The sequence below is a fragment of the Bactrocera dorsalis genome, chromosome 2 (assembly GCF_023373825.1).
Source record: "Bactrocera dorsalis isolate Fly_Bdor chromosome 2, ASM2337382v1, whole genome shotgun sequence".
Taxonomy (NCBI): Eukaryota; Metazoa; Arthropoda; class Insecta; order Diptera; family Tephritidae; genus Bactrocera; species Bactrocera dorsalis.
This window is the reverse complement of record NC_064304.1, coordinates 76668730-76685464: the sequence shown is the minus strand read 5'-3', so window position 1 is coordinate 76685464 and position 16735 is coordinate 76668730. Positions and strand designations below refer to the sequence as shown.

The 16735-nt window shown below is 34.1% G+C and overlaps 2 protein-coding genes and 1 pseudogene across 10 annotated transcripts in view; 1 reads left to right on the top strand and 2 right to left on the bottom strand.

Annotated features, from left to right (window-relative positions):
- The window catches only part of LOC105231136 (ubiquitin-conjugating enzyme E2 G1), a 539049-nt gene that overhangs the window by 327320 nt on the left and 194994 nt on the right, over window positions 1–16735 (bottom strand). The gene's annotated exons all lie outside the window — the stretch shown is intronic.
- LOC105225614 (calcium/calmodulin-dependent protein kinase kinase 2) overlaps window positions 1–16735 on the top strand; it is a 215268-nt gene that overhangs the window by 185752 nt on the left and 12781 nt on the right. For 3 of the 7 annotated variants that reach the window (XM_049450020.1, XM_049450016.1, XM_049450013.1), the window contains 4 exons: window positions 10160–10393; window positions 11085–11365; window positions 12270–12413; window positions 13107–13681. The exons of 1 other annotated variant lie outside the window; for it this stretch is intronic. In XM_049450020.1, the coding sequence (XP_049305977.1) occupies window positions 10160–10393; window positions 11085–11365; window positions 12270–12390 (636 nt within the window). In that variant the 3' untranslated portion in view covers window positions 12391–12413; window positions 13107–13681. Of the gene's footprint in view, window positions 1–10159; window positions 10394–11084; window positions 11366–12269; window positions 12414–13106; window positions 13682–16735 lie in introns of those variants that run through there. 3 more of the 7 variants (XM_049450019.1, XM_049450015.1, XM_049450014.1) reach the window with 2 other exon arrangements.
- Window positions 7578–8093, bottom strand: LOC125776768 (jerky protein homolog-like; annotated as a pseudogene).

Here is a 16735-nt window from a genome sequence, read left to right as displayed (position 1 = left end):
ACATGAAAATTGGTACAGAGCTACACGATAACAACATCACTCTCACCTATAAAACCGGGGGCTATCGAATAAGGGGGCGTGGTACCTCCCATACAAACTAAATTTTTTAAGCAGAATATCTGTAAAGGGTTCAAGGTAGGGACCTGAAAATTGGTACATACCTATATGGTATCAAAAGTCTTCTTACACATAAAAGAAGGGGTAATCGGAAAAGGGGGGTGTTTAAGGTAGGAACATGAAAATTGGTATAGAGCTATAGGAAACAACACCATTCTCACCCATAAAACTTGGCGTTATCGAAAAAGGGGGCGTGGTACCTCCCATACAATCTTTAATTATTTTGGTTGTTAATCCACCATATATTATATATGTAGACTTAGTAAATAGACACTATGAAAATATTAATATGTTTGGTTGTACATATGCGCGCTACGTCTCTAGGGTTAAGGAATTAGTTAATAATGTATCAATACAGTATCATTAATGTGTGATTTGCCTAGTATATATATATATATAAACAACATAAATATATATACATATATAATATATATAGTCAGATAGTCAGCAAAATATCGTCAACACATCGTTGAAACCAAAAGGCATCCTAACAAATTAATGTTTTGATTAAGTCACTAAAAATTCCGCCTTCTTCTTCTATTTTTCTTTAATTGCAATTCGGTGGAATCTTGAATCCAAATCTATCATAGAAACTATCTTACCTAATTTTTAATCGTTACATTAGTTCTCTATTTCAGGGATGTCCATGGCTATTAGATAGCAAGTAAATTTGTTATAAGCACATTTTGATGTTTCGATACATTTGGGTTATTTGTTATGGATAAGAATGTTTTGGTACATTTTGGTTATTTGCTATAGATAGGGGGTATAAGTAAAAATAGATAATATACAGTGCAGTTGGCAATATTGCCACTGACCGATTAATGTGTAAAGAAAATTGATCGGTCTTAATACATTTTCCAATTTCTCTCGATCAACGCTCTCATCCTTGGCGGAAATGACGTTATCGTCCATGTATATTATAACGGTTTTATCCGCAAGCAGGTTTTGGAATATCGCTCGTATGTATCGACAAAGTATCGCCGGCGAATTATTAATCCCAAACGGCACAAAACAAAATTCGTATTGACCGTTCTGAGTTACGAAAGACGTGTATTTTCGACATGCTGGTTCTATTGGCACATGATAGAATCCGTTCTTTAAATCCAATGTAGGGAAGAACCTTGCACCCTGTAATCTGTCTAACGCTGTGAACCACAGTTATTAGAAAATTGTCCATTGATTTTTTCATCTTGCGGTCATATTTATTATATCACAACAAAATCGTTTTCTTTTTTCTTTGTAACTAACACAACTGGCGATGCGTATTCCGACACACTTCTTCCTTACTGGCGTAGACATACCATAAGCGATTACAGTCGAGTTAACAACAGCGCGACAGTCGTTTCTTCTTTTCGCAACGTGGCGCCTTGGTGGTTCGTCCATAAGTACGACATGACCTAGCCAGCGCAGCCGCTGCCTCTTAATTCGCTGAACTATGTCAACGTCGTCGTATATCTCATACAGCTCATCGTTGCGTCGAATGCGGTATTCGCCGTGGCTAACGCGCAAAGGACTCTAGAAATCTTTCACAGAATGTTTCTTTCGAAAACTCGTAACATCGGCTCATCAGATGTTTTCATCGTCTATGCCTCTGTACCATATAGCAGGACGGGAATAATGAGAGACTTATAGAGTTTGGTTTTTGTTCATCTTGAGGGGACTTTACTTCTCATTTGCCTTCTCATTCCGAAGTAGCACCTGTTGGCAAGAGTTACTCTGCGCTGGATATCGAAGCTAACGTTGCTGCTGGTGTTAATACTGGTTCCAAGATAGACGAAATTAACTATGACTTCGAAGTTATGACTGTCAACAGTGGCGTGGGAGCCTAGTCGCGAGTGTGACGACTGTTTGTTCAGGAGATATTTCGTCTTGCCCTCGTTCACTACCAGGTCAATTTGCTTCGCTTCCTTATCCATTCTGCGGTTTTTGAGACTAATGATATCGATGTTATCGGCGTACGCCAACAACTGTACGCTCTTTTAGAAGATTGTACCTTCTCTATTAATACCTGCAACTCAATTATTTTCTCCTGGAATAGATTGAAGAAGAGGGAGCCGCCTCGTCTGAAACCTCGTTTAGTATCAAACGACTCTGAGAGGTCCTTCCTAATGCTGACGGAGCTTTTGGTGTTGCTCAACGTCAGATTACACAGCCGTATTAGTTTTTGCGGGGATACCAAAGTCAGACATCACGGCTAAAAACAGCTTTGAAATCGACGAAGAGTTGGTGTGTGTCAATACTCTTTTCACGGGTCTTGTTTTGATTTTCCATTCCTATAGTCACACTGATAAGGTCCTATCAATTTGTTAGCGGTGGGCCTTAATCTATCCCACAATAATCTCGACGAACCTTATATACGATGTTGAGAAGGCTTATCCCACGGTAGTTGGGCATTCTTTCGTCCGACCATATTCTACCGTGAAGCTGATGCATGTTCCTTGTAAGTTCTTCGCCGCCGTATTTCAATAGTTCCGTCGGCAATCCATCGGTCATCGCCACTTTTTTGTTATTGGCGGGTAATTACTACTGGAAGTTCTTCATGGTATTACCCTTGTCGATTAGCTTGTCAATCTGTTCATACTCACGCATTTCGGTCACTCTTTTTTTGTCTGCAAATCTTCCTTCTTCAAATCGCAGCATCAATCGCATCCCGTTGTGGTCGATTGCAACGTTGCAAGGTAGGGCGTATGTTTTCTCTTCACTGCGACACGCCACTCCAATGGTTTCGTTTGCATCCGTATGTAAGGATCTTGAAATGTACCTTCTTTGCGGGGGCAGTTCTCATAGGTGCTCATAGAAGATATCTTTGGTCACATCGCCCTTCTCCTCAGGCAGGGCGTGGACAAATCAGCATATGTATGTTAAAAACTTCGCTTTGATGCGGATTGTGTCTAGACGTTCATCCTCGGGCTTGAATGACGGCATTTGACGACGGAGTCTCTCTCCCACCACGAACCCCACACCGGATTTTTGCTGTTTATGACCGCACCACAATGCTACAAGGACATTTTCGACTCAAACCTTGCCTTGTCCATTGCACTTCTTTCTTCGTTCGAGGAGATCAACCAACTGGACTGCGGCAAATTCACAGTTAAGGGACCGGACATTCCAGGTGCATGCCCTTAAATCGTAATCCTTACTGCTTTTGTCGAGGTCGTCATCAGAAGGGAGGAGGGTTTCTCATCCGGAGCTATATTCTTCTTTTCGTTGGGAGTGGTTTTTACGTGGCACACAACCCTGGATATGTTTCGCCTTCTTACTTTAGCTCGCCTTTAAATGAATTATTTTTGGCTACACAGCGCTCCATACTAGAGGAGCCATTTAAAGTTTAGGTATTATATATTATTAAAAGGGCCAGTAGGGTAATCTTTAAAAAAAAATTTTTTTTTTTGCATTTTCTGTTCCCTTATACCCTTAGAATTAATATAGAACCCCACTTTTTTAAACTAGCGGACATGATTCCGATCGAACTTCTCAACCGATTAGCTTAATTTTTGTTTTAATGTTCACAAAATTCCAACGTCCCTATATTTTTTATAATTTATTGACAATGTAGTGACAAAATTTATGTAAAAAAAATATGGGAAAAAATAAAAAAAGGGTTAATTACTTTTTTATCTATCAACATTTTTTCACAATGGGGCTAGGGGTAATGTTGACTCAATTCATTACGCAAAAACTCTACATTTCCGGTATCTGGGTGCTTGAATTACTAGGTCGATCTGGACAATTTTTTTACTTAAGGTAGCACACCTCAAAGACGATATTCGCACAAAGTTTTAGCCGGATAATACTTATATACGTAATATGGTTTGATTTGTGTAGTAAAAACTAAATGAATCAGATGGAGTTTAAAATTTTATTATATGGGTCTAAATGCGGCCATTTTTGAACTGTAACATGGGAATGCAGAGAAATGTTGTACCGAATTTGCACGAAAACGAGCAGGTCGAGCAGGACCCTACTCGTTTTAGGTGATACGCACAACCGTTTTTATACTCTCGCAACAAAGTTGCTAAAGAGAGTATTATAGTTTTGTTCACATAACAGTTGTTTGTAAGTCCTAAAACTAAAAGAGTCAGATATAGGGTTATATATACCAAACTGATCAGGGTGACGAGTAGAGTTGAAATCCGGATGTCTGTCTGTCCGTCCGTCCGTCCGTCCGTCCGTGCAAGCTGTAACTTGAGTAAAAATTGAGATATCATGATGAAACTTGGTACACGTTGGCTCCATAAGAAGGTTAAGTTCGAAGATGGGCAAAATCGGCCCACTGCCACGCCCACAAAATGGCGGAAACCGAAATCCTATAAAGTGTCATAACTAAGCCATAAATAAAAATATTAAAGTGAAATTTGGCACAAAGGATCGCATTAGGGAGGGGCATATTTGGACGTAACTTTTTTGGAAAAGCGGGCGTGGCCCCGCCCCTACTAAGTTTTTGTACATATCTCGGAAACTACTATAGCTATGTCAACCAAACTCTATAGAGTCGTTTCATTCAGACATTTCCATATACAGTTCAAAAATTGAAGAAATCGGATAATAACCACGCCCACCTCCCATACAAAGGTTATGTTAAAAATCTCTAAAAGAGCGTTAACCGACTAACAAAAAACGTCAGAAACACAAAATTTTACGGAAGAAATGGCAAAAGAAAGCTGCACTCAGGCTTTTAATAAAAATTGAAAATGGGCGTGGCGTCGCCCACTTATGGACCAAAAACCATATCTCAGGAACTACTCGACCGATTTCAATGAAATTTGGTATATAATATTTTCTTAGCACCCTGATGACATGTACGAAATATGGGTGAAATCGGTTCACAACCACGCCTTCTTCCAATATAACGCTATTTTGAATTCCATCTGATGTCTTCTCTGTATAATATATACATTAGGAACCAATGATGATAGCGGAATAAAACTTTACACAAATACGGTATTTGAGCTGAGGTATCACGTTTAAAAAAATATGTAAATGACGGATAATGAAATCTCGTTTACCACTTTATCATGCGAGAGTATAAAATGTTCGGTGACTCCCGAACTTAGCCCTTCCTTACTTGTTTTTTATTAACTTTACTATTATTTATTGAATGTATCCTACTTAAAAGCCTAACAATAAGTTTGCGAATTTTAAATTACTCACTTAATTTACACCCTACATGGGTAATTATTTTTTAAACTGGGCCTAAAATATATTACCTCTGGGCTGGTAAGTCGTTTCTACATAATCTTGAGCTCCTGTTCACACGTAATAACGATCTTGCCAGTTGGTTTGGGTGAACCGAAATTTTCTATGCATAATTCGCGCTTCGTTGGAATTGTTTATATTTTACTCTTATATAATGGGTGGTTTTTTGTTTACCATATAATTTAACTAGTCTAACAGGCTCTAGTTAATATCAAAATAATCGGTAGATGATATCAGTGCAGTTGTATTAGCTTTATTAAAGGCACCTTTTACGGCAATGAAGATCGCTGGGTTGAGTTCTCCTTTGTCACATTTGTCACAACTGATTTACCTCTGGCATACCGGTGCTGCCTGATTTTGTCTTTTCCGGTAAGCGATCTGGTTATTATCCTGCCTCATCGCACCTTGAATGGGTACGAGAAGGACCTAACATCGACCAAGCTTGGAGAATAATAGGTGAGCCCTACCACTTACAGACTCGAGGAATGCCTCTAAGTCTAGATCTATATTACATCGTTTTCTGGTGTATCCCACGATGTATAATCTACTGCGTGATGTTTCCCTCTTTTAGCAATCTCGGTTGTGCCGTTTTCCTGGCTGGAGAGGTTTCTAATTTTCGAGGAGAACTCTACTGTCCTGAAGAGTTTTTATTGCAGGTTTATTTATACAATATATTCGTAATTGAAGTGTATGAATAGTATCTAAAACAACAAACAATTATTTTTTTTATTGCTATTGGCAAGTATGGGATATATTTTATTTATTTTGCGCAAGCCCACTCATGACAGTAGAAACATTAATACGTGTTCGAATCCAAAGGGTTCTTATCCCATAAAAACGTGTGTATTCTACTCAGTAGATTTTGCTTAACACTGAGTACGAACAGTTTTATAAATCAAAAAGGTTACAGCAGGTAGGTCAAAATATTTACTTATTAGTGGACTTTTAAGTTTAAGTTCTTGAACTAAATTAAAAATATTCAGTGCTCCAAAAAGTTTTCGCTAATGATAAAGGCTTGTGAACTCATAAATAAGGTTTACTTAGTTCTTTTATATAGATTTTCGGATATAGTGCGCTAAACGTTGTCTTCGAGCGTTGATGGTTGATTAGCGTAAACCTCTCGAAATTAACGAGTCGGCAAACTTTGCACGCCATATGGACATGTTTAGATGTAAAACGGCGGCGCATCGTCTTGTTAGAAATAGAGATCATCCGCGTCGATTTCATCAAATTCCGCGAAAGTCGTTTTTCATGTGATAAAAAGGTGTGTTATTATTAGAGGAAAACCCCGTCGATTGTGTTGCGGTATTTTCAGTCAATGTAAAGAGCTAGCAATTAGGAAAGCAACTGGATTAAAAGTTTAAAGACCACATTTGGTTTTATAATTAACTAATTTTTGTTAATAAATAAAATTTCTAGCAAAGCAGTATACATATACAGCGCACGCTCGATAATCTGACCTAATTAAAACCAAGGCAGTTCACATTATCGAAAGTGTTCACATTATAGAATGCTCCAAAAGAATAGGATAGTACGTATTTATATATTGGAATTCACATTTTATTCATGTTTTCATTACATATACATTTTTACGTAACATATATTATACAAAATCTAGGTTTTAATTGAAAAAATCAGTCATCCTTTTCTGTATCTTCTTTGTTTCTAAAAGTTGGAGCACAGCTTTCTCTCTTAGACGTCTTAGTACATTTACATCATTTGGATCGGCGTCTTCATGACCAGCCCACCTTATCGCCTTGTTGAAAATTTCAACTGCTTCAGTCCGCTTAATTTTCTCCTCTACCTCCGATACGCTGCCTTCGTCGGAATCGTCTTCTTCTTCATGCTCGTCATTTGCTTATCATTTTCAGTATCTTCGTTCCATTCATGAACGCCTGGTAGCGTTAATTCAGCCTGAAATGGTTAATAAGAAAATCATTTTCAATAACCTGCATATCTTTGTGCGATTCTGCGAAAACGAACAAACCTCAGCATTCAAACTGTTAAGGAGATCGACGGTATTGCTCATCAAGGCGCGAAGTTCAGCTCCCCATTTTTCTTTTAAAACTGCGGGCGGAACACTATCTTCGGGATCGTCATCTTCTGCCGTAAAATTTACAATATTTTTCCAGCAATTACATAGCTAATGTTACTTCGCTGACACGACTCCAAGCGGCATCCAAAAGATTTATAGCTCTTCGTAAAGTAATTTTTTTCATCGAATCGAGTAAATTGGAGTTTGTAGCTGCTATTGAGGCTCTTTATGGCATTTTGATCCATTGGTTGGATGAGGGGAGTAACGTTTGGTGGCATAAACATTGCCAAAATTTTTCCATCCTCCGTTGCCAGCTGAGCTTCATTTGGGTGAGAAGGAGCGTTGTCGATTAGGAGTAGAGCTTTAATTGACAAACCTTTCTCCTTTAAAAATGACGTTACCTAAAAAACAAATTTAAAAGAAAAAAGTTAACAAAATACAAAATAAATCCTCACCTGTGGAACGAAGGACTCATGAAACCATTCCTTGAAAGCAGCCGACGTCATCCAGGCGGATTTTGAGCTCTTATAGTCTGTGGGGCATTGAAAGTTTTTAAAGCAGCGTGGATTCTTTGCCTTTCCAATTACCAAAAGTTTCAGTTTATGAGATCCAGTGGCGTTTGAGCAACATAAAAACGTGATTCGCTGCTTTTCCGACTTAACGCCTGGGGCTCTCTTTTCCATACTGGACACGTACGTTTTTTCTGGCAGAAGTTTCCAGAACAAGCCTGACTCATCAGCATTATATAACTGGTCGTTGCACAGCTCCAGTTCGGCCATTTTAGCTCTAAGTTTTTCCTTAAATGGATCCACGAGCTGAGGCAGCGAAGATAGTTTTTCGCCTGATATTTGCAGCAGTCGAATACCGTACCTTTTTTTAAATCCTTGAAGCTATCCATCACTAGCGTTGAAGTTAGATTCATTTTCCTTTACTTGTGCATGCAGTACTTTGGCCTTTTCTTTCAACATTAAGGCACTTACTGGCCAGTTTTTATTCCGCATTTTGATAAACCAACGATAAAGAGCTTTCTCCATTTTGGTCAGCTCTGAAGGACGCAGAGTTCTTCTTTGTCCAGGTCCCGAGTATGTGTTGTTCACGAACTTTAAAATCACTTATTTTTTTTGCTTTGATTCCACAAATTGTTGATTTAGCCACATTATATTTCTTTGCTAAGAACGTCACAGATGAGCCTCTTTTTAAAGAATCGAGAATATCAGCTTTTTGCTTCAATGTCAAAAACGTGTGTTTTTTAGAATTCATTTTTAACAGAAAATCTGAAACGAAACACTCCACGCGAATACAAAATTGCAACTGAAGTATTCTACGCATTACATGCAATACAAATGAAAGTCTTATTCTACAATTAGGGGATTCCCCAAATTCAGAATTAGCTGAGATCTGTGTAAATTGCATTCAAATACTTTAACGTCTTTTGTTCATATTATGGAGCCTTTTGGGTTTGTTCACATTATGGAGTAGTCAATGCATAAAAAAGTCTGTTCACATTATGGGGTGTTCGAACTATAGAGTGTTCACATTAGCGAGCGTGCGCTGTATAAATATTGGGTATTCCATACCAAATCGACCACTTTTGAACCCGACCCCTTTAGATTTTGCTGAAACTTATCCATCCTTTTCTACCCTTTGAAAAACATTTTTGAGAATTTTTTCAAAATTTTTTGTCCAACTTCAAATTGACTTTTGGGGACCATTTTTTTTTACTTTTTGTTTTTGAATGAACTTTTCGAAAAAATACGCGGAATAAATTTAACACGATCAATTATATAAAATAATCGGTTTTTTTAAGTAAAATCATAATTTTTTTTTTTAAAGTTCGCCATTTTTTTTAATTTTTTTTCCTCAAAAAAAACTTCAATTAAAATGACAACTATCCCTGCTAATCCCGGAGTGGGCCGATTTTTTTATATTTTTTTTATTTAAAAAATGAAAAAAAAAGTTCAAATAAATAATCCACTCCGGGATTAGCAGGGATAGTTGCCAAATTAATTGAAGTTTTTTTTGAGGAAAAAACAATTTAAAAAAATGGCGAACTTCCAAAAAAAAACTACGATTTTACTTAAAAAAGTGAAGTTCGCCATTTTTTTATTTTTTTTTCCTCAAAAAAAACTTCAATTAATTTGGCAACTATCCATGCTAATCCCGGAGTGGGCCAACTTTTTTTTAATATTTTTTTTATTTATTTAAAATTTTTTTTTCATTTTTTAAATAAAAAAAATTAAAAAAAAAAAATCGGCCCACTCCGGGATTAGAAGGGATAGTTGTCATTTTAATTGAAGTTTTTATTGAGGAAAAAAAATTTAAAAAAAAATGGCGAACTTCTAAAAAAAAAATTATGATTTTACTTAAAAAAACCGATTATTTTATAAATTGATCGTGTTAAATTTTTTTCGAGTATTTTTTCGAAAAGTTCATTCAAAAACAAAAAGTTAAAAAAAATGGTCCCCAAAGGTCAATTTCTACAAATGTTATGGCTATTTGAATATAAAAAAGCCATTTTTTTTAGCAAAAAATAGCAAAATTTATAACTTTTTTGAAGTTGGACAAAAAATTTTGAAAAAATTCTGAAAAATGTTTTTCAAAGGGTAGAAAAGGATGGATAAGTTTCAGCAAAATCTAAAGGGGTCGGGTTCAAAAGTGGTCGATTTGGTATGGAATACCCCATATATTAATAATGAGAGGGAAGAACTGTTTTTATAAACCCATATTCATCTGAACCCCAAATTGGGAGATTCTAAACATAATGTAACCCAAATTTTAACCCACTGTCGTTTGCTTATTTCATTTCAGCATTTATTTTGTGGGAAAGCTGCCGACATTTGGTCGTTGGGTGTAACCCTTTACGCTCTGGTTTATGGAAACGTACCATTTATTGCAAATTCTATTCCAATTTTATATGAAAAAATTAAATTAGACCCTCTTGTGCTCTTAGAAGAGCCAAAAATTAGTGAACAACTTCAGGACTGCATTCGTAGAATGTTAGCAAAAAATCCTGACTCCAGAATTTCTTTACAGCAATTAAAAGTTAGTACAATTATTATAATTTTTTATAAATAATAAAATGTTGAGTTATTATATACATATAGTATGTATATACAGTGAACAAAATAAAACTGGGACACTTCAATAAAAATCAATATTATTTTTGATTATTGATCATTTTTACAAAAATATGGTTTGTAGTACAACAAAAACCATTCAAAAAATCCAGACTTTGCACATTACTTAGGAAAATTCAACAATTTAATACCTACTAATAATTTCAAGTCGCTAATAGCTACCGTTGATTTTTGGCAATCTTTTTATTTAAGGTGTATCTCATTTTTTCAAAGTACGATCAAAATAAATTTTATATAGAAGAAAATAAGCTACATCTTAGACAAAAAAGGGCTGAAATCAATGGTAACCATTAGCTACTTAAAGCTTGAGCTTTCTTAATATTAAATTGAATAGGTTACAAAACTACATGCTTAAAATATTTCCAAACAATTTTTTTTAGAAATTTTAAAATTTTTATAGAATGTTTTTCAAACTTTGTTGAATTTTCCAGAGTTATGTACAAAATTTTGCTTTTTATGGGCTTTGTTCTGCCATAAAATTAACGAAAATGATTTCACATAAGAAAATTTGCAAAAAAAAGGATTGGTTTTTATTGGGATGCCCCATTTTTACTTTGTACACTGTGTGTATATGAATATATACATATGGGTTTCAGGAACATACTTGGATAACTAAAGGTGGTTTGCATCCATTAGCAAATGTGAGTGAGAACTGTGACTTGGTCAAGGTTAGTGAAGAAGACATCAGTACAGTTGTGCAAAGTATTCCAAAACTAGACACACTGATTTTAATTAAAACAATGCTCAAAAATCACTCCTTTGGAAACCCGTATGTTAGCGAAATTTTGCATGAGTCGCATCCACGTGATATAACTCGTTATGAACAATTTGTTCGAGCTGGGCGCTCTAATTCTGCTCCTGGGTCATACACACAACAGTAAGTATATTTTTTATTTATTACGTATTCATATTTTGCATGATAGATTCCTGTGATAAATGAATATATACATATTTAGACACCGTTGTTCCCTGGAGACAATTTCTTTACTTTTTTTTGCTCTCCTTATATGAATGGAACAAGTGGAAATTAAGATATATTAATTTTTTTTATCCTATTTTATGCGTTTTCAATTTCCTTAGTAACTAAACAAGGAATAATTAAATTTGTCCAGAAATTATGCACAAGTCGTTTATTATAGGTGTATCGTTTGTGCCAAACGACAGACGAAAATAACTCTCACATCGGTTATCGAGCTATGATTTTTATTTCGGAAATATGTATGTATGTATGTATGTAGGTTATGCCTTGTGAGCAGAATGTATATATTTTCAAATGAACAGAAATCTAAACATAGTCTAGGTTTTTCGATCACATGAAACTCTGATTTCGATCAGACTATTTCTAATACAGACCAATTGTATTTATAGAAGTTAAATCTGTATTATATAAAACTTATAGATTTTTTTAACCTTTTCGAATATGCAGCGAATTATCTCTTCGTGGTCGCTACCCAGGCTAATAAGTTTCTTATCGCTGAAAACATTTTATATTAATTATATACTCGTACTTGTAATACTGCATTGATAAGAAAATTGATGGATATCCCATTTACATTAGAAAACAGCTAATGATGCAGCCTTATCTAAAGCATTCATCGTATAAGAAAATACTGGAATGCTTTTTAAAATTCCTACTATTACCACCCCTACAAAAACACAGGATTATTACTTATAGAAAACAACTAATTTCAAATATAATTATTTTATTATCACTTATATATCTAAGTATAAAAGTCATGGTCTGATTTGAAAATTCAGAAGAACATTTATTAATATGACAGGCGATGGTTTATACTGGAACATTTCAGATATATACTTCTCCAAGTTCTATTACCTCAGCTACCACTACAGCATTCTCTAAAATTAATTGTGGGATATTATATGGACAACAATAACGGGTAGAATATTCCGATGTTTCATCAATTGTGAGTTTAATGTGTAGTCAATCAATAAGATAGTAGTACAAAAAAGTATTGTAAGTAACAGCTTTCGTTGAATTTTGCGTATCATAAAACATAGAAGCGTTCGTACTACTTAAACGTAAAATCCACTTCATTTTTACTAATGTCTGTTTATTACATGTTTTTACTCAGAATGTGTTAGTTTATAATGTAAATATATTATGCTAATTTAAAATATTATTTAGTGCCAAGTTTACCTTGACTTGACTACAGGTCTCTATGTAATTGATTTTGTATGTATGTAGAAAAATATTTTATAAGTATATATTAATATACATATGTTTAATGTTTTATATCAACTAACCCGAACATCTATTATTCCGTAAAAAAATGTACATTCGGTTTCATGAATCAAATTTTAATCAGTTTTTATATAAATTTACTTAATAATTTTTTAATTTAAAGCTCATTTTTGTTTTCATATCTGTTTTAGCCATAACCCAGAGTTAAAATTACCAAGACGTTTGACGTTATATTAAAATCTCATCATAACATTTTCTATAAAATGTCTGTCGTATCAAAGTTTTATCTATTACCTATTCGGCTAACCGAAGTTAGGATTAAAAGATTTAATATAAATATAATTTTATTACTCTCTCAGCTATAAATGTTATTCATATAACTAATTAACTTCATACTTATTATTTTTAATTCTAGTGACATGGATGATAATGATAAACTACCATCACTTACGGAACCAGAATTTGAAAATCGTATACATTAATGACAACTCTAATTATTAGATTTGCACATATAAAAAATTGTGTTGTACACATTTAGAACTTCTTGATCCAAACTTAAACACTAAACACATTAACAATGCAAATGTAAGAAAGTAGCTTATTGTGATTTTTTACAATAAATTATTATTATTCCATAATTAATTTTTTAAGTCTAATAAAAATTTAGGTCAATTTGTAATTAGTGCGGTACACCAGATATTTTTCAGATACTTTTATGGAGTAAGTAATTTTGCTAAATTCTACTTGCTGTGCTTGATTATCAGATAATTATCTTATGAGCTCTTCGTACATAATATCAATTTCTGAGAATTCATCGAATTGAAATTTCTTAAGAATATTGTATGTACGATATAACAATGAATAAATACGGGTTTTTCCATAGAAAGATCTACCGGGAGCAATAATTAAACTAGTGATAAACAAATAATTTTTTCTGATATTATATAAAAAATATATATATTTTTATAATATAATATGATTTGCAACTTATCTCAAGTGTTTTTATTAGAAAAATTACCTAAAAGTTGAAATAGCGTAGAAAGTAGCCCTTGTGTATGTACCTTTAATGCCTTTTTATTTTTGTATTTTTTGATAATACGTAAATTCTTATTATGTTTGCACTAGTCTTATTAAATCTTGCTAGGAACAACAATGAATACAAAAAATTCAACGAGACCAAGCGAAGCTCGATAACGGTAAATTTTTATTTTGCTTTCATTGATATTGTTTTGTCGCGTTCTGGTCCGTAAATCATTATTTTTTATCAGTAATTTGCGATCGATCGTAACACGTGGCTGCAAATTATTATTTAAATCAATTTTAGTGACCTAAATTAAAAAAAAAAAGTTTCGGTATCTTAGATTCATACAAAATATTTTAATTGGTTTTTGAAGTGTGTCGCGTTCGCTACCGTAAGTATAACTTTTTTGAACAAGAAATGCGCTGTCGTGGGACACCAGGCAGGAACGAAGTTCCTTCGGATAATGTAGAATCGATATAATTTGCAGAACAAATACCACATGATAATACATGAACATTCGTAAGAAGGCAGCAACATAACAATGGCCGGCATGTACACAAGACAACACAGCTGTCCATTTTGCACGTACACAATATCGTTGTGGCCATACTAATACCTTCACTTCAATGAAATTTTAATATTCTGTTCAAAGTGAAACTTTTTTTATGCAAAAAATTAGTAAAAATTGGTAAATATTTTTTTTGTTTTAAGTTATCAATTGTTATTACAAATGATATACTCGTAATAGAGCTATTTTATGCTTTTATTTGTAAAATAACGTCAAGTTTGTTAGAGCTGTGAATAATTTTACATATTAGTGGCATCACCACTCTACCTCCTCTTTCTATCTTCCATTCTACTATCAACTCTACTGTTGTCCTACTGCCGTTGGAAAATATAGGAAATATTCAAGTTGGCGGGAACGACAACTGTCGGCCTGCAGTCGTGTAGTCGTGCAGCTGTCAAAATAACAGTGTCCATAAGAACGTCTGTATTTTAATATTTGGCAGATGTAGTTTGCAGTCTGTTGCGCTCTATGCATAATTTGCATACACAATAATGTTACAGATTTTCATGCCTAATTATTTTGCAAAACCTAAAGGTAGGCTATAACTAGCGATCTTACAGTCTTTTTCTTACGGGTTATTTCCTCAAAGCCTGCGCCAAAAAATATGCAACAATTCAACTCCCCATAAACGTATTTAGTGCATGCAGAATTCTCAGGTGGTGAACACAATGACTGCGACAGCATGGCCGGCATTTACACAAGACAACACAGCTGTCCATTTTGCATGTACACAATATCGTTGTGGCCATACTAATACCTTTCACTTCTATGAAATTTTAAAATTTTGTTCAAAGTGAAATTTTTTTTATGCAAAAAATAAGTAAAAATTGGTAAATTTTTTTTTGTTTTAAATTATCAATTGTTATTACAAATGATATAATAGAGTTATTTTATGCTTTTATTTGTAAAATAACGTCAAGTTTGTTAGACCTGTGAATAATTTTACATTTCACATATTAGTGACATCACCACTCTACCTCCTCTTTCTATCTTCCATTCTACTGTCAACTCTACTGTCGTCCTACTGCCGTTGGCAAATATAGGAAATATTCAAGTTAGCGGGAACGACAACTGTCGGCCTGCAGTCGTGTAGTCGTGCAGCTGTCAAAATAACAGTGTCCATAAGAACGTCTGTATTTTAATATTTGGCAGATGTAGTTTGCAGTCTGTTGCGCTCTATGCATAATTTGCATACACAATAATGTTACAGATTTTCATGCCTAATTATTTTGCAAGACCTAAAAGTAGGCTATAACTAGCGATCTTACAGGTTATTTCTTACGGATATTTCTTACGGTTTTTACTATCACTTTTTTTTCAGTTAGCTCCCGCAGCAAAATCCTATCTTCTGCAAGCCTGCCGTAAGGAACTTTGTTCCAAAAATATTTTTTTTTTGCTTTTTTAGCATGTATATTTATCTATATAGATGGGTAAAACATGTGGCTAAGCACAAATCCCGTTAAGTTTAAAGAATATCGCGATAAAGCAGCTGAGAGAATGCGAAAACACTGCGCAAAGCTATCGAAATTGAAAAAAAATAATAGCAAGCTGTGGAAAGAGCAAAAGGAAAAAAACCGTTTAAGGCAGAAAAAGTTGCGCGAAAAGAAAAAAAATGCTGAAAAAAAATAAACGCGATTACCTCTCCCATGAGATCAAAAGTAATATACAATATAACAATATGTTCTAAATACAAAAGTTTATATAAAAAATTTTAATTATACATTTAAAATCATAGTTACATATATAATTAAACATTAACTTAATTTCTAAATGGGAGATCTAGAACATGATGTCTTTTAAGTCTAATAGTTTCATTACTATCATCTAATAACAAAGGATTGTCATGATAACTTATCCTGTGCAAATATACTGAACTAAATCTTTTTATTTCATCTTTAACAAAAGGTATATTCAGGTCTGAATGAATGTCTTTATTTGTTATGAACCAAGGCGCATTTGTAATTAATCTTAGGGTTCTCGATTGGTATCTTTGTAGAATTTCAATATTTCAATTACAAGCAGTGTCCCAAAGTTGCACACCATATGTCCATATAGGTTTTAGTATAGATTTATATAATAGTAATTTATTTTCAAGATGTAACTGCGATGTACGTCCAAGTAGCTAATAAAGTTGTTTGGTTTTTATTTTTAATTGTTTATTTTTGGCTTGTATGTGCTATTTCTAAGTTAATCGTTTGTCCAAGTGCATGCCGAGGTATTTAACGCTATCACTTTTAGGAATAGTATTGCCATTTAAGAGCAATGGAGGACAGTCGCTTCTCCTTAATGTAAATAAACCATGTACGGATTTACTCACGTTTGCTTTCATTTTCCAGCAATCTAACCAAGTCTTTATCTTGATCAATTCTCTTTGAACTAAATTGGTTGCTTCAATTGGCGTCTGGCTTGATGACAATAGAGCAGTATCATCAGCATAAATAGCAATTAATACATT